Below are 17,377 nucleotides of genomic sequence, written 5' to 3'. Positions count from 1 at the left end.
CTAAAAAAGAGGAAAAAAAAAAAAGAAAAAAAAAAAGACTTAGGGAACTAAGATCATGGGAATCAAGATAACGAAAGGAGTTCACTGTGGACATCAGGCCACCGGCCCCGTGTGAGTTAAACTTGGGTGCTGTCCTTGATCTGAGGGGGACACAAGCCAGTGAGGCTCAGGGACAGGCTGGGACACCTGAGCTGTGTGGACCCCTCCCCCGGCCCTGGCCTGCTCCTGCACTTGTCCCTGAGGTGACTCTAGCGGGGGCACAAAACTGCACGTGGACACCGTGTCCTCCCCAAGGGTTTGGGCAGCGTCCACAGTCCACGTGGTCGGGGGTGGACATTTACAAGGTCAAAGGCCAAAGGGGCACCGGTCACGTCTATACCTGGGACCCACTGCTGTCCCCTGCCCGTCCCGTCTTTTAGCCTTCGCAAGCGTGTGCTTATGCATGCACACGCTCCCCCACACGCTCTTACATGCGTGCTCCAAGAAACTACCAGAAGTTACTACCGGCCTTTCAGAGGCCTCCTGAGGAAGGTGGGGCCTCATGTGAGGAAAGGTCGCTGGAACTAATCTTATTTTTTTAATGTATAAATGGGCAACCTTGAAGATGACAGATCAGTAGGACTCATCTCTGCGTGAGAAAAAAGAAAAATAGAAAAAAAAAACACACCACCATAAAATTGTCATATAATCCCCTTAAAAGCGAGCCCCGTGTGGCTTAGGCAGAGCGTTCCTGTCGGACGGTCACCTGTGCCTCTGACAGGACGCTGGGTTGAAGGCAACGGCAGCACCTCAGCGTGCGTCCCGGCCCTCGGCTCCCCCACGACACACACTTAATGATGAACGTGAAGATGCCACCTGGCGTCCTGGTCCTGCTAATGGCGGGTCGGCACTAACTTCTGGCACTTTCTCGAACGTCGTGTGTGTGTGTGTGTGTGTGTGTGTGTGTGTGTCCGCGTGCGCGCACTCAGGTAACCCTCCTGCGAGCAACAACATAAAAGGCTGACTAAAATGGTTTTCAAATCACCTTATAATAAAAAAAAATAAATAAACAATGTAAGATGAAATAACATGGAAAAAAATTTTCTAAATTACAAATTTCCTTAAAACAAGGTCTGACGGGACAGTAGGAAACTGCCAAACCAAAATCTGAGGGAAAAGCCTGGCGTGAGAGAGCGGCCCCGTGGCATATTGGAGCGTCCAAGGCGCGTCGCCCTAAGGGTGTGGCCAGAAACGAAACACACATTGCGGGGCCACAAGGGGCCACCGCCCCCATCCCGACTCCCCGGGGCGGGGGTCTCGCAGGAGCCCCCGCATCACGCCGAGAGCCGAGGGCTGCGTGGCGAGTGTGAGGCGACCGAGCACCAGAGGTGCCTCGGGGACAGGAGAAGGTCTGAGGGCCGGACCCTCGCTCGGGTTTTCTCCCCGCAGCGGCCGCGGCACCTGGGGACGCGACCCTGTGGATCGGGTCTGGGGTCCACAGGCGCTTACAGTATAACACGAACTTCTCCCTGTCATACGCCACAATTTTTTTCAAGTTTTAAAAATTGGTCTAGACACAGAACATTCTGGCAACTTTCAGGCAAAAGGTAGAAAAGTGAAACCCAGGGAAGCCCCAGCTGCTGAGCGGAGCAGCTCCTGAAATGGCCGAGGAGCCCCCGACGCTCACCGGGGCCGCGAGCTGCAGCCCCACCCCCCGCCTGCGGCCGCCGGAAGTTGAGCCTTGGCGGAAGTTGGGCCTTGGCGGGAGCCGGAAGCCCGAGGGCTGTTCCGCAGTGACGTGCACAAAGGATGCGACAAGATAGGCCACCGATTTCCATTTCCTCCTCTGAAGGCGGAGAGAGAGGAAGCAGGGTCTTAAGTCCCCGAAAGGGACCTTCATGACAGTGAGCAAGGTCAAACGTGGAGTTGGAGAAACGCCCTTTCTGGGGTCTTACTAGAAGTGCGGGCTTTCTCGTTGCTTCAGAACGGGAGCTGTCCCTCCTGCGCACGCGCACACCGCACGTGGGCACCGCCACCAGGCGGATCAACTCTCAGGGTCCCTTCTGGCACGAAAGCCTTTGAGTCATGCTAAACACCAATGGAAAGGGGGCCTTGCAGGTGGTTAGCAAGGACCCAGGAGGTGGCGCCGTGTGGGAGGGACCCCCCTCTCCTGCAGTCCGTCCCCCCGAACCCCAGCGCGGAGTCGCAACACGTTGGGCCCCTTTCCTGGGTCCCCAGAGGCTGCAGCTGGTAAAAATAGCCCGTGTCCCCAGGAAGGCGCCTCAGAAACGCCCTGTGGAGCCTCACCTGGTGAGTCCTTTGGTGGGTCACCTTCACCATGACCTCTTTTTGCAGCTCATAACCCCTGGAATCTGAGGATGCTAAGTTCTTCACCTTCAATTCCATTTTAAGTCCCTGGTAAAGGAAACCGTTCTCACTACACAGCCCTACATTTATCAGCCCATCCTCCTTTGCATTTCTTCTCCATCCTCCCCGCACCCAGGCTTTGTGAAAGATGACAGTCCAACTCTTGTGCCTTGGATTTCCCACCGTGGGAAATGACGGGGCAGCAGAATTTCTCCATTGTAGCCTGGAACTAACGCGTGTAGTTCCTACCAAAGTGATTCAATCTCTTAGGAGGTTCCTACCGACTGGGCTCCCGTGTTGCAGGGAGCTGAGCCCAGCTCAGGTCTCCGTGGGGTAGCGGCCATCACAGCGCCTGGACCTGGGGTGGCCCCAGAACAAGGGGTGGCATGGTTGTGGCCAGCAAGCACTGGCCTGGGGTCCCGGTGGCCCTGGTGGGCCAGGGGTGGGAGGAACGGTGCTCGGGCTGGCTGGGCGGGCCAGGCGTCAGTCTGGGCCTGTTACCCGCTTGCTGTGGGATCTTGGGAAAACATCTCACCCCCCCTGCCACGCGGTCCTTTCTGTACCTGCCACTGTACCCTTTTCTGCCTCTAGATAAACTACCTTCTTCAGCTCTTCACTCATTTGATTCGCTTCTGCAACCAGGGGCATCAGTTTGATGTAGTCCTGGAACACGGCCAGGACGCTGGGGTCTGCCTGGCCCTCTCCACTGTTGGTGGCGCCTGGAGGGGACAATCAGAATGGAAGTGAAAGTCAGTCACTTGTGCTGCCATGAATCGATGTATATGCTCATTCATTCCTGCAGTTCATCAAATGTCTACATTTTAAAATTACAAGCATGTAATTAAATAAGTGGGTTGGGGGGAAAGACACTGCCTGGCTTCTCCTTAAGTGTTTGCTCCTCTCAACCCTGGAACCGTGCGCATCACGCTCTCTACCTCTGATTCCTGTTCTTGGTCTCGGAGTCCTCGAGCCCAGGTGGCTCCAAGCTGCCCAGGCAAGGCAAGATCTGCTTGGCCAGAAGGACGGGCTGGGGGCGTATCCCAAAGCCGCTGCTGGCACAGCAAGCTGCCTGTTCTTACTTCTAGCATATCTGGGGGGGCCTCGAGGAGGTGTCGTGGAGATCCGGGGAGGACCAGCCCCCCTCGCAGACCCAGGCTGGCACCACCACCTGTCAGGAACTCTCAACTCTGTAGGGATCCCTGGTGCCCTTGGCCCCAAAGTCTGACCCCAAACCGCCCACACAGCTGCTGCCTTGTTGAGGACCCAAGTCTTCACCACGACCTGAGCCAGGGTCTGGGGTCTTCACTAGGATCTGGCCGGCGGTGCGGGCCACTGCTGTGAGTTAGTAAATGAACAGGTGGGGTCGCCGCCGCCGCATTTGGCGCTACAGAGTCTCGGTGGTTTGTTTTTGGTCAAGAACTTCAGCAGATGAAGAGCAAGAAGGTGAATTTCAAGTCCATTTCTTTTGCTAAAATTCTGAGAAACACACTTTGGCCAAGGAAAAAGGATGTATCTCACTGCACCTGCGGTTTCATTAAGGCCAGTTCAGGTGGGATCCACGTGCCGAGCAAGGCAGAGATGCTCCCCCAGGAAGCCAGCAGGGCGTGCAGAACTCACCTGGTTCTGGGGGAGCCCCCCCTGGCGAGGGCAGGTGCTCAAGAGCTTCTGAAAGCTCTTGCCTACGAGGAGTCCTGGATTATTGCTGGGGGTGGAGAGTGGGTTGAGGGGAGAAGGGGGCGACCTTTGACTCAGACACCTGGGGCCATTAGTTCTGCGGGGGCAGGGCCTGGATTTTGCTCCTCGCCTGACGCCCCCGCCCAGAACAGGTTCCCAGTTGGCATCTCCAGCCGTGGGGCCACAGGCTCTTCGAACCACCTTCGCCTTCATTTGTGCCGGAAGCTGTTTAATGAGTTAAGTCTTTGATGTGTACTCGCTGTATTTGTATAGAGATCATATTTTAACTATCTCAACATGGTACTTTGACACCATGAAAGAGGATTTTCTTAAGGAAAGCAGAGAACACATAGGAGAGCTGTTACTTTCAGACCAGCCCGGGAAGGTGCCGGCATCGGCCAGGGCCACTCACCGAGCTTGTCCACGCTCACTCCCTCCGCGGCCGCCCTCTCCAGCTGGAAGAAGTCGTAGTCAAACCTGCTCACGTCCTCACCGCCCCGCTCTGAAGGAAACCCCACGTAGAGGAAGGCGCTGTTGGATCCCAAAATAATGCGGTCCTGGTGGGGCGGTCAGTGCGACCAGAGGACAGAGAGGTCAGCGGAGGCTGCTGCACACGGGCACCTCACATGAACCTCCCTTCCTCTCTGGGGTGGGACCTGGGAAATCCTGGGCCCGGCAGGGGAGCTCACCAAATGCTGCAGCTTCGTCCTGGTCGCAATGGGCACCCCGTTCACGGCCACCTTGCATTTGCTGTGTGGAGCGACCGTCACTTTACCATCCGAATTTGTGAAGGAAGCATGTTTGTCTGAAATTCTAGGAAGGCAAGAGTTTGTCTAAGTCACCCAGTGCATTACGATTTTAGTGACCAATTCAGGTCGCTGTTTCTCATTTGCACAAGAAGACGGATCGCTGCTGCAGAATGGCACGAGGCATCTGCCGGGGACCCCATGTGCTGTGGCTCTGGAGAGGAGAGTAACCTGCCCTTAAGGAGCACAGGGAACTGGGAGATGGCAAAGCCATTGTTTTCTCACTAGAGCAAACGCCAGCTGGGCGGCCACAGCTGCAGACGCAGACACTGTAGCTGGAGTCCTCAAAAGGCCAGTGGGACGGGAAGACGACAAGAAAGATGCTTCAGAAGAGACACCTGGGAGGTGGCTTCATAACGAGCCTTGCATACTGCAGGTGAGTTTGGATGTCTTTCCGGGTCTGCACAAATCCAGGCTTTATGTGTTGCAAGATTTGGAGCTGGCTGTCAGAGGTGTCAGGCTGTGTGCCACCCAGATGTCATCTGTGCGCCCTGAATGCCCAGCCTCCTGTTTTAGAATATTCCTGTACTCCTTGGCCATCATGGAAGGTTCTGGATGTTGAGACCCATGTTCAGCCCTATCCTTTGTTTTCGTGGGACCCAGGGATCCTGGGGGAAAGGTTTGGGCCTCAACTCATCACTGGAGTTCAGCCATTTATAGACCCGTGTGTTGGGCTAAGGAAGGGGTCTGGGAGGGGAGATGAGGGAAATTGCCAGGAGGAGGTCCAGAGAAGGAGGCTGGCAGTGCCAACCGGCCTCTTGGTCAGCACGCCCCCTCACTCCAGCCTTCCCACGGGGGGCCGTGTGCTTTGGCTCAAGAGGACTGGTCTTTCAGAAAGGGCCGATCACACCTGCTGGCTGGAGACCCGAGAAGAGAGGCCACAGAGCTCAGGACAGCTCTGGTTGTATGAAACCTGCCATAGGGTTCCATAAGGGCTCCTGCAGGGGACTCCTGGGGAGCCCTTGGGGAGGAGGTCACCCCCGAAGTCTAGGCTTTCTGTTAGTCCAGTTGGCGAGGGCTCCAAGCACCAAGACCTGAGGATGCATTGTCTTTGGAGATGAGACCATGAAGGACAGGGGCCCCTCCTGGTGGGCTTGTCCCTTAACTCTCTTCAGGTCTTGGCCAGATCTGCTCGTATCTGTTAGCCAAGAATTATCCTACGGAATCTAGAAACTGACCTCCCTTTTCTCTCAAGGTTACAGCCAAGGAAACAAATCAAGCTCAGCACAGTGGGCTTCAGCCAGAGGATCGAAGCCCTCCCACAGCTCTCGGGTGAGCCCTGGAGCGGAGTGCGGGGGACGGTCTGGGAAGTTCTCTGCTCTGGCTTGTCCGGCAGGCTCTGTGGCCCGGCCTGCCCACAGCCAGGTGACTTTTGCGAATCTCCTCTGGATTCAGTGGTCACAATTCTCTAATGCTGGACAAAGGTGACCATTCACAGAAACTTACCCCAAACCTTGAATAGTGATGGCATTGGAGGCGGCCTGACCAACGTCACACGAACCTGAAAAGAATTAGGATAACTTATTCTCAAAAATTTTCAGGGTCTGACCTTAATAAGTTAACATGTCTGATGTTCGGGAAGTGACATTGTGTCTCCCATGGATCATGTGAAGGGAGTTTCCAACTGGGACTTTCTTTTATTTTTAGAGACAGAGTCTTGCTCTGTCACCCAGGCTGGAGTGCAGTGGCCTAATGACAACTCCCTGCATCCTGGGCTCATGTGATCCTCCTGGCTCAGTCTCCTGAGTGGCTGGAACTACAGGTGTGTACCACCATGACCAACTAATTAAAAAAAGTTATTTTTTGTAGAAATGGGGTCTCGCTATGTTGCCCAGGCTGGTCTTGACCTCCTGGGCTCAAGTGATCCTCCCATCTTAGCCTCCCAAAGTGCTGGGATGACAGGTGTGAGCCACTGCACCCAGCCCCAGCTGGGATTTCCAATCTTAATGGTACTTGGACATGATCTTGCTTTGTGGATAATTTGTTTTACTTTCTGCTTCTTTGTGCATGGGATTCGTAACTTTTAAAAATTCTACCTTCTTCAGAGGCATTCTGGAGGTAGAAACCATCAGGCCTGGACGTTAGGAGACATGCTGAAGACTGGCCACAGGGCAGGAGTTCAGAGCACGTCACTGCCGGCCCCTGGGCGCCTCCCCCACCCCCACTGCCATCCCGTGATGTGCATAGTGGCCTTGGAGGGGAAAGCCAGGGGCTCCCGCCACCCTGGCTGCTGTGTCCCAGCACGTTCGGTGTTCCCTTAGGTCAAGAAGACATTTCAAGGGCTCATTCCCGCCTTAGAAACCACTAAACAAATATGTGCTACTAGGAACCGTGCCTGGAAAATGAATAAACAAAACGTGGCGTGGACATGCCATGGCGTATTTTTTTAGCCTTAAAAAGGAAGGACATTCTGGCACATCTGCCACACGGATGAACCTTGAACGCTTCCCGCTACGTGAAATAAGTCAGACACGGAAAGACAAGTGCTGTATGTTTCACTTCCATGAAGTCCCCAGAGCCATCGCATTCATAGCGACAGAAGGTAGAGCCGTGGTTGGCAGAGGCTGGGGGAGGGGAGGTGGGCGGTTAGTGTTAAGGGGGGCAGAGTTTCAGTCTGGGGAGATGAGAAGGTTCTGGAGATGGAAGGTGTGGGTGGCTCCACAACAACGTGAATGTACTGACACTGAGCCCTGCACTCAAAAATGGTTAAAATGGTGAATTTTGTTATGCATATTTTACCACCATAAAAGAATTAAAAGAAAAGAAACAGGCCCACGGGGCAGGAAGTGTGAGCGGGACCAGGGCGAGTCAGGGGAGGCGAGTACCAGGTGGAATGAAGTACTTGAGGACCCCGGTGAGCTGCGGGTCCTCGTTGACGTTGAGGAGGTGAGGAAGGGTCTTCACCATCTGCCGCTCCTGCGGGAGAGATGGGGACGTTCCCGTTACCAGGCAGGCCCGCCATGGAGGAGAGCGGTGCTCCTTTCTACCCCTGCTCAGCACAGCCAGGTCTCTGTGCCCCTCGTCACGTGACTGGGGCGTCACTGATGGTGGGGCGGGGTCCTTGGGCAGGCCAGCCGTCAAAGCCCTGAGGACCTCTGGCCTCGACTGTTCCAGGGCACTGCCAGTCTCCAGCCCTGTCCTCCCCAGCTGTCCCCTGTCCTCCCCAGCTGTCCCCTGTCCTCCCCAGCTGTCCGCCTGCCCCACTCTGGTCCCCCCACCCTCGTGAGCCCTCCCAGGTCTCCCAGTAAAGCTCTCATTCTCCCAGTGTCCTGCTGGGCAGCTACTGGAGAGTCAGACGCTGATGGCTTACGTTGCATTAACCCTCTCCTGGTCACCTCGACGTGTCTCATTCTTTAATCCAAAGATTGGTTGGGATTGTGCTTATAGAGAACAGATGGTCAAACAAAACTGGAATACATTATTGCAGCATGAGAAAACTTTCAAATCTCGAAATCCTTTGTTTTCTTTTTTGAGACAGGCTGTTGCTCAGGTTAGAATTCAGTGGCATCTTCACAGCTCACAACAACCTCGAACTCCTGGGCTCAAGGGATCCTCCTGCCTCAGCCCTTTGAGTAGCTGGGCCTGCAGGCGTGTGCCATCACACTCGGCTAATTTTTGTTGTTGTTGGTTTTTTGTTTTTTTTTTTTGGTAGAGATGGGATCTCAATATTGCCCAGGCCAGTCTCAAACTCCTGGCCTCAAGAGATCCTTCTGCCTTGGCCTCCCAAAGTGCTGGGATTACAGGTGTGAGCCACTGTGCCTGGCCTTGAAATCCTTTCTAATAAAGAGAGAGAGGACAAAAATCCCAAGTCCTGTGTTCCTGCACTGTGACCCTACTGGACCTTGCAGCTGGGAGTCGCAAACCCAGCCCCCCGCTTAGAGACGATGTGACTTTAGTAGCACTCTGGCTGCACCCGTCATGCCCACACCCTTAGAACCTCCGCCCCTCCCTACCCGGCCCTCCTGAAGCCCCTGAACCCACCCGGCTCCACCCCCACTGCCCGAGGCTGCATGAGCCTTCCAGGATCCCAAACTCCCAGGAGCCCCAGGTCTGCACCCCGCTGGGATCCGCCCAGGGCCTGTGGTTGTGGGGGGTGAGGGGAGGTAGAGAGAGCTCCCTCACCCCCAAATTCTCATCCCAGCCCATGTGTGACCTGATAACTGGCAGTGAGTGCCAGGATAGATACTGTCCCCATAGTCCCCATAGTCCCCAGGAGATAACTCAGGCCCCTCCAATACTTCCCGAACTCTAATTACCAACAGCCTTGACTTCCACCCACGGCCTCCCTCATCCATATGCACAGAGGCCTCTCTGCCTCCCTTTCACACCCTGCCATTCTCTCCCCCAGCTCTGCCAATAACAGTATTGTAAGTCCTCTGTCACGCGTCACATATTACGCATTCACTGAAAAAACCGCATCCCGATCCGGGACGGGGCAGCAGTGTGCATCAGGTGTGGTGGAAGGTGTCCTGCCCGGGCGGTCGCCCCAGGTGCAGGGAGCCGAGCTCACCTGGGCCGCGGCCTCGTACTGCTGCTCCCACGCCACCCAGGCCTGCTGCAGCAGGTGTGCCCAGGTCACCTGATTAGCACGAGTCCCGAGCTGCTGTTCTGCCGGGAGCCAGGCTGGCTGCTCTGCAAGGAGGGAGGATTTAAGCAACAGGGCTGCAGCCTCTAAGGTCGGGCGCAGAGTGACCGCGACGAGTCTCGTCTTGGTTCGCAGTCGAAACGTGGGACTCCCGGCGGGAGCAGGACATCGAACTGCACTTACGTGTGGAGGAGACATGTTTCGGTGAGTCGTAGAGAGCAGCATCACCTGCTGATTCATGAGACGCTATAGCACGAGAAGCTCCGTTACAGGGGGAGGCACGAAGCTTAGTGGTGTGTTTTTTATTTTTTTAAGGTGTGTGAGAGTGTTTAGCTTTATACCATCATTGCACGCCATTCTCATAAGGCCAGGGGATTCGGGAAGAATCGTAGATTTATGTAGCGTTTTCACGTTGTCTGTGTCTGTGCTCATGAACACTGGGAATTAGATGCTATGTGTAAGTCAACGTCACACACGTGGCAGTTTTTGGTGTGAGGGATTTGTGACAACCGGGGTCGTGTCTGGGTCAGTCAAAGTGCTTTGTTGGGGTTGAAGCGTCAGCGGGACCGGCTGTCCTGCCCTCTGTCTGGGCTGTCCTTGTCCTTCCGGGTGGGCTGGGGTGCAGGAAGTGCTGCCACCGCCCGAGAGCCCCCCAGAGCGAGGGCCCCCAGCCTAGGGTGAGTCGTCTAATGATTTCCTTATATGTTACAATGTAATAACAATAGAAATAACGTGCACAGTAAATGTAATGCGCTTGAATCATCCTGAAACCATCCCCCCCTGTCCCCCACCCCCACCCCCGGTCCATGGAAAAACTGTCTTCCGTGAAAATGGTCTCTGGTGCCAAAAAGGTTGGGGACCGCTGCCCTAGAGCGAGGGCACCCGCTGGGCAGGGGATTGGTGCCGAGGGCGGGACGGGAACTGCTGCTGGACCTTTCGATGTTGCTGTCTTGACGCTGAACACTCGTTACCGATTTCACTTCGATAGTTTTATGTTTTCCCTTTCTCGTCCATCCCATTTTAAATCATTAATGGAAATAAAACGGGATGTATCTTGATGCTGCCAAACTGAAACCTGAGAGGCCTTAGCTGAAAGCCGAGGCTCGTGGTCCGTGAGCATTAGAGTCACCTGGGCCACGTCAACGACTGAGGCCCGAGGTGCTGATTTGTTGGGTCTGGGTGGAGCCCAGTCTCCAGGTGACTCTGATGCTCGGCCGGTGGAGTTGGGCTCACACTCCCAGCACCACTCAGCTGCATGACGCCCTCAGCAGGGTAAACGTCAGATGGCATCGTCCAAATCCAGCAGGAAAAATTAATGCTGGTAGAAATGGCGTCCTCAAAATAAAAACGGTAATAAAAATGAGATTTAAACAATCATTTTAAAAGGACAGGGCCAATATTTCTTAACTGCAAGCGAGTCTACATTTATCTCAAAGTTGTTTTTTTTTTTTTTTAATTTAAAGGATGGAGCCAGGTACTGTGGACAAAGCCCCAGCCACACACACCCCCACTCCACCCCCACCCCCACCCCCACCTGCCCTGGGCTCCCGTCACTGACCCAGCCCCTCCCCCGGCCCAGCCTGGGCTTTGGCCAGATCAGACCCTTCTCCCTGCTCCAGCCTTGGACTCATCACTGGCTCCTGACTCGGTTTACCTGCCATTCCAGAGTCTCTGCATCTGAGCTTGTTCTCTGCCCTCCACTGTCTGAGCAGCGTCCACGTGTTGACCACGGCTCTGTTCCGGATCTTTTTAGCCCTTCCATGTGCAAAGACGGACAGCTGTCAGGCCTGGCCCCAGGCAGTTGGAGCAGCAGCAATGGGGCACGCTCAGATCTCCAACAGCCGGGGGGGCACCTTTCACCGCCCCATGCGTGACTCGCACCCACCACGCCCAGTTCCACTAAACCATTAAGACCAAAGTGACTTTAGCAACCTGCACAGTTCAGATAAATGTGTGCTGACCGGCCAGGGCGAGGACTCGGTCCCTGGCGCTCCCTGGGGCCTGACGACACTCGGCCAGTCCGGCTGTCTTTGGTTCATTCAGGCATCTGTTCGGTCGCTGCCGCTGCAATAGCTCAAACCCTGGCACCGGCAGCGACTGCCCCGCCCTGTGCACCAGGCTGGGAGGGTCTAGAGATTGTCTAGGTCACTCCCAGGGTCACCAGAGGAAACACAGGATTCTCCCAATACCGCCCAGGACACACTTACCCTAAAACATTACTTGTTCTTTATCTGAAATTCAGACTAACTGAGCATCTTATCTTTTTATTTGGTAAATCTGGTTACCTTACTCCTTCCACTTGATGTAGGGGACATTGACTCACAGTCTACAAGCCTGGCCCATGGCATCATTCTTTCTCTTTCCTACACATCACACGGTTTTCTCTCGGAGAAAAACCGCTAGCCACAGATTTGCATCTGGCAAGCAGGGAGAAAGCAAACATTCTAGATACTGCTAAAGGTAAAATACGCCCTAAAGATCTGAGCCTGTGTCACGGATGCTGGAAGAAAATGTCTAATGGTATGAAATGATCTTGACGCTGTGCAGTGAGGATGAGAAGGGAAGTATCGGTCACCGGCATGCGAGGGCCCCCTCGCCGGGGACAGGGCCCGAGGAGAGGGCGGAAGGGGAGGCAGGTACGTCATAGCCGTGGTTTTCAAGCACCGCCATCTGCCAGGCAGAGCTTTGCCAAGGCTGTGAACGAGGACCCCCGTTCAGTGAATGAGGTGACAGCGTTAGAGGTGCAGTGTCGTGCCCAGGGTCACGCAGCTTCTAGGGCCACAGTCTGTCTGACTGGCAAGTCCACAGATCTGACAAGTGGCACATCAAGGCTGGGAAATAAGTTCCGTTTCACGTGCCAACTCCAGCTCCCAGAACTCGGGGCTGAGAATCCAAGCTCCCATCTGGGCCCAGTGGGGCGGCGGCGGCGATTCTGTCTGGGAAGTGGGAGTGGAGGCGGCGGCACGTGGGAAAATCCAACCCGGGGCCAGAGCTTCCCCCCGCCCCCACCTCCATTCTATCTTAAAAGGTCGGGAGCAGCAGGCTGGGAATGAGCTCCAGGGACCTGCCCGGAGAAGCAGGAACGTGGCTCAGCGACAGCCTCCTGCCAGGGCCGGCTGCAGGCAGGCTCGGTTCCCGGCCGGGTGGACAGGAAGGAAACTGGCGGGGACAGCCCCGCCCTGGTGAAGAGATGCCTAGGACACTCGGGCCGCCCCGCAGAGTCTGTTGGACAGTCTGCTGGACAGGCCCCGGGGAAACCAGACAAAGCCACACGCGGGGCGCCGGTGTGACACGACTCGCAGGCTGGCGAGCGGCTCTGACTCGAGGACGGCCTCTCGAGTAGCTCAGCGTCATTCACAGTTAGCACAGAAGTCCCCCACCTGGCACCGCGCTATACCTGTGCCCCGAGTGACAAAAGGAGAAATCTACAAGTAGCCGTGCTGTTTGACGGGAAAACACAGGGACGTGGATAACGGATCGTGGCAAGATTGGCATCGAGGCCTCTCCCGTCCATTTGAGCCCTCGGCCCCGCTGCCCTGAGGGATCTGAGTGACAGAGTCACACTCGACACTCTGAGGTCCCCGTTCTCTCTCCCTTTCTTTACGTCCTTTCCTTCCTCTCTCTCTCTCTCGGACCCTTTTGTCCTCTTTCTCCTGGACCCCTCCCAAAATGCCGAACCCTCAGGCGTGAGAGCACTAGAAGAGTCTGCCAGACCTAGAACTTAGAACCGCTGTGGGTGATAAATATTGATGAACGTACCTCTCGGCGTATCTTAATGTTGATAAAGTCTCCTCGTAGCAGATGTCAGCGGGGCTTATGGCGGCGATCTGCAAAAACACCCCTTTCAGGTTTTGTTAATTACACAGGGGTTTATCGTTGTAATTAAACAGCTAGTATTCATAGAGCAGCCTCGCATCTTGTGATTCACAGTATTGTTCAACCTTTACAACTTAGAAAACAAGGCTTAGAGAAGAGTAATATGCCCAAGTTTACCCAGATAATAACCTACAGAGCTGGGGCTTGAACCCAGCCCTGCCTAACTCTAATACCTGTGCTGTTGACCTCAGTGTGACCCGCCCTCGGGATCGAGTCCTCAGCGGGTTTTCGCAGGGACAGGAATGACAGCACAGTGTTAGCATCGCAGAGACCAGTGTGACTTGCTCATTCCCAGGCGGCCACTCCTGTGGCTTCCCGTCTGGCCACTGGCTTTGGACCAGTTGCTCCAGAACCCAGAAAGCAAACTTTTCAAATCAGAAACAGACTTTTGGATGACTTGGACGTGGGCAGGGTCCCTGAGGGTGACCGGGGAGGTGACGTGGCAGGTGCCCATACAAAACCCACGGACCAGGAGGCTCAGGGCCCAGGGCATTGGTAGCTTAGGGAATAATTATGTAGAGTTTGGATTTCCAGCTTTTAAAGCTCGTTTGTTTATATCGCCTCATGTAATCATCACAAACATACTTTCCAGTGGATATAATCTTTAGAAAGGAAGAAAATGAGGTTTTGAGGTATCTGTGCTGAAGCTGGGATTGGCCCACAGAGACTGCAGCGCGTGGCTGTCGGCCTGGCGGAGTCTCCGTTCCATTTGTTTCCTGAGCTGGTCGGGAACCCCCTTCCTCCTCCCCGCCACGTCTGTGTTTGTTAACACACTGTGCTGCCTTCAGTCGGCCCCTGTCAAGTCTTACAGATCTGGGTGTCACCCTGTGGTCGCGGGTGACTGCACACGTCTGGTAAGACCCCTTAGGTTGCACTGCGCAGCGTGACGTCTACAGGGCATCTTTTGCCTCCTTTATATTCTGGGTTCTTGGGGGATGTTCCGTTGAGGCCCACGGGTAACTGACAACCAGAGAACTTTAAAATGAAGTATTTAAAAATAGGCAAGATTAAATGCTTAAGAGCAAGGATGTGTTTTGCTGTGAATTTGGGAGAGAGGTGACAGGGCCCTGCAGGGGGACATTGCCCTGCTACCCAGGACAGCAGACTGGGGGCCGGGCCAGGGCCGGGGGCAGAGTTCGCCCAGTTTTGTCCCTCCCTGCACACAGTCAGAGCTGAAGCACAGAGAGCCCTGATCTTAACACAGCCCGTGTTGCACCCACTTGGCAAACATTTAAAATAAGAGTCCAAGGTCTTTGCCGAGAGGACGCGATTCAGCTACTCTCCAGGTTGAACATCCGCCTACACCTGACGCGGTCCCACCGATTTCCTGCCTCGCCACGGTGTAACTGCTGATTTACAGTAACATGACATCGTGAGTGTTATTTTTCAAATGGTACTAGTATTTTTTTCTTTTTTTCTTTTCTTTTCTTTTCTTTTCTTTCTTTCTTTCTTTTTTTTTTTGAGACAGAGTCTTGCTCTGTTGCCCAGGCTAGAATGCCGTGGCTTCAGCCTAGCTCACAGCAACCTCAAACTCCTGGGCTCAAGCGATCCTCCTGCCTCAGCCTCCCGAGTAGCTGGGACTACAGGCATGCACCACCATGCCCGGCTAATTTTTTCTATATATTTTTAGTTGTCCATTTAATTTCTTTCTATTTTTGGTAGAGGCAGGGTCTCCCTCTTGCTCAGGCTGTTCTCAAACTCCTGACCTCAAGTGATCCTCCCGCCTCAGCCTCCCAGAGCGCTAGGATTACAGGTGTGAGCCACCACGCCCAGCTCGGTACTAGTTTTTTTCTGATAATAAAAGTAATACGTGTTCCTTGCAGAGAATCTGAAAACTACAGAAAAGAATAAATAAAAAATTAGAAATATAGAAACGTTATTTGAACATTGTAACAGAAAGAGCACCAGGAATCAGGAGATAATATGTAAGAATGTGCTATGTCCAAGCAAAGCGCTGCATTATGGGTGTATTCAGAATAATTGTAATCACGATAACAATAACAACAATACTAATAGCTAGACCAGTCTGAAATGTTGTAAGAGAGTCACTTTACCAAGGCGGTCCTGCTGTTCCCACCCAGAGCTGACTGGAGCAGCTTGGTCAGGACGGAATCTCTGTAGGGAACGTGCAGGACTCTCTTCCCCATGGCTGCGTCAGCCAGAGCGCTGGAGGGAAAAATACAAAACAACAAATTAAAAGAATGTATCAGGGCTGGGTGTGGTGGCTCATGACTGCAATCCTAGCACTCTGGGAAGCCGAGGCGGATGGATTGTTTGAGCTCAGGAGTTCACGACCAGCCTGAGCGAGACCCCATCTCTACTAAAAACAGAAAGAAATTATATGGACAGCTAAAAAGATATACAGAAAAAATTAGCTGGGCACGGTGGTGCATGCCTGTAGTCCCACCTACTCGGGAGGCTGAGGCAGGATGATCGCTTGAGCCCAGGAGTTTGAGGTTGCTGTGAGCTAGGCTGATGCCACGGCATTCTAGCCTGGGCAACAGAGTGAGACTCTGTCCCAACCAAAAAAAAAAGAGGAAGGAGGAGGAGGGGAGTAGAGAGAAATACAATTCAAGGTGGTGGTTACCTCCCAGGGGAGGACAGGTGAGGAATACCTACTAGTTCTTTGGGTGGGTGGTGGTTTTATTAGTGTTATTTAAAAAAAATAATTAGTGACTGAGTTAAACTGGGGCTTTTGGTTCCACGTGGATCCATAATAAGTGTTCTTCATTCAGTGGATTTTAGCAGGAGGAGATAGGAATAGAAGAGAGGTAAAAAAAGAAAAAAAAAAAATTAATTTGTTTAAAATATATAGTAGGGCCAGGCCTGAGCCAAGGATGGCGTGGACCATAAACTAAAGGTTATAATTAATCCAGTTTTTTATACTGAGGTCATTTTTATGGCACAAATACCTGACTGTGGATTATTTACCTGATAACGTTTCCCAAATTGGTTAAACTTAAGTTAACTCGTGATCCTTCCCTCAATCTGTCTCCTTCGGATCCTGACGATTTCTGCCTTTCACTTCCTGCTAGATCCACCAAATTAATACTGGATTGTTTGGTGAGGTGTCTGTCTGGAAAAACCTGCAGAAAAGCACCACAGGTCACCCTGCATGAGTAGGGAGGTGGCAGGCTGCACGTGAAGTCACTCTAGTTTGCTCGTTTAAATGGTTCTTCTAATTATACTTCAGGGTCAAAAAAGACAATGACATCTACTGTGTAAAATCCCACCCTCTTTACAATGACGTTTTGCAACACAACATTGCCAGACCCATCAACCTTCCCCTTCCCGATTCTGCAAAGCTCTTTTCCAATGAAATATGAAATATCAGTTATTGCTCCCGTATTTCTGTGGCCAATCAACTTTTTAAATATATAATACTGTGAAATCTGCAAAATTAGTAACTGTTCAGGATTGTGTGGTCCTATAGTGGAAAGAACATGAGTTTTAGAATCTTACGGATTTCGCTGCTGGCTACATGACTATGAACAAATGACTTTTGAGAGTTTCGGCTTTCTGAGTTGTAAATGGTGATAGGAACACATTGGTTAAAGAAGGTTAAAGATAAAAGATGTGATGATTCTGACACATCCCTGGCACACAGTATAAGATGTTAACATTGCCGCTGACCCCAGTAAACAGAGCATGGTCCTAAATCTCTTCACTCCAGCTGATTTCCTCTCTGCCCCTAAAATAGCAAGTTAAAAAAATAGAAGGGCAAACCATATGTAACGTTTCCGAATTTTACTAACAATGTAAAGCCAAGTGAATGGCACTTAAAAGTTTGCAAAGTTCTTCAAAATGCAGCATTTTAAAAAAATAAGGTGAAATGCAGTGTCTTATTCAAGCCTCCTTTTACAGATGAGGAAGCTGAGACTCAGATAAAGTTACTTCCCAAAGTTTTAGACCTGGTGAACAGGGCATCAGACGTAAACCCAGTCCAATGTTTTCCCACTATTCTTGGTTATAATGGGATAATTTTCATTGATTACTATTCTATTACTAGTTCTATGACTTAGGGGACAGAGGCAGTAAGATCACAGCTACTATAACATTCACCTAGGACTTGTGAACAGCATTTCTAGAT

The 17,377-nt window shown here is 52.9% G+C and overlaps 1 protein-coding gene across 3 annotated transcripts in view; it reads right to left on the bottom strand.

Moving 5' to 3' along the window:
• LOC138393391 (kinesin-like protein KIF28P) overlaps nucleotides 1-17,377 on the bottom strand; it is a 38,775-nt gene that overhangs the window by 7,170 nt on the left and 14,228 nt on the right. For 2 of the 3 annotated variants that reach the window (XM_069484529.1, XM_069484530.1), the window contains 12 exons: nucleotides 16,219-16,373; nucleotides 15,342-15,453; nucleotides 13,171-13,238; nucleotides 11,066-11,166; nucleotides 9,595-9,657; nucleotides 9,337-9,458; nucleotides 7,652-7,742; nucleotides 6,273-6,327; nucleotides 4,710-4,833; nucleotides 4,433-4,577; nucleotides 2,947-3,065; nucleotides 2,287-2,394 (listed from right to left, as the gene is read on the bottom strand). In XM_069484529.1, the coding sequence (XP_069340630.1) occupies nucleotides 2,287-2,394; nucleotides 2,947-3,065; nucleotides 4,433-4,577; nucleotides 4,710-4,833; nucleotides 6,273-6,327; nucleotides 7,652-7,742; nucleotides 9,337-9,458; nucleotides 9,595-9,657; nucleotides 11,066-11,166; nucleotides 13,171-13,238; nucleotides 15,342-15,453; nucleotides 16,219-16,373 (1,263 nt within the window). The remainder of the gene's footprint in view (nucleotides 1-2,286; nucleotides 2,395-2,946; nucleotides 3,066-4,432; nucleotides 4,578-4,709; nucleotides 4,834-6,272; nucleotides 6,328-7,651; nucleotides 7,743-9,336; nucleotides 9,459-9,594; nucleotides 9,658-11,065; nucleotides 11,167-13,170; nucleotides 13,239-15,341; nucleotides 15,454-16,218; nucleotides 16,374-17,377) is intronic. The other variant, XM_069484528.1, reaches the window with a different exon arrangement.

The sequence above is a fragment of the Eulemur rufifrons genome, chromosome 11 (assembly GCF_041146395.1).
Source record: "Eulemur rufifrons isolate Redbay chromosome 11, OSU_ERuf_1, whole genome shotgun sequence".
Taxonomy (NCBI): Eukaryota; Metazoa; Chordata; class Mammalia; order Primates; family Lemuridae; genus Eulemur; species Eulemur rufifrons.
Note: the sequence above shows the minus strand (reverse complement) of the source record. Positions and strands in the feature narration are given on the sequence as shown.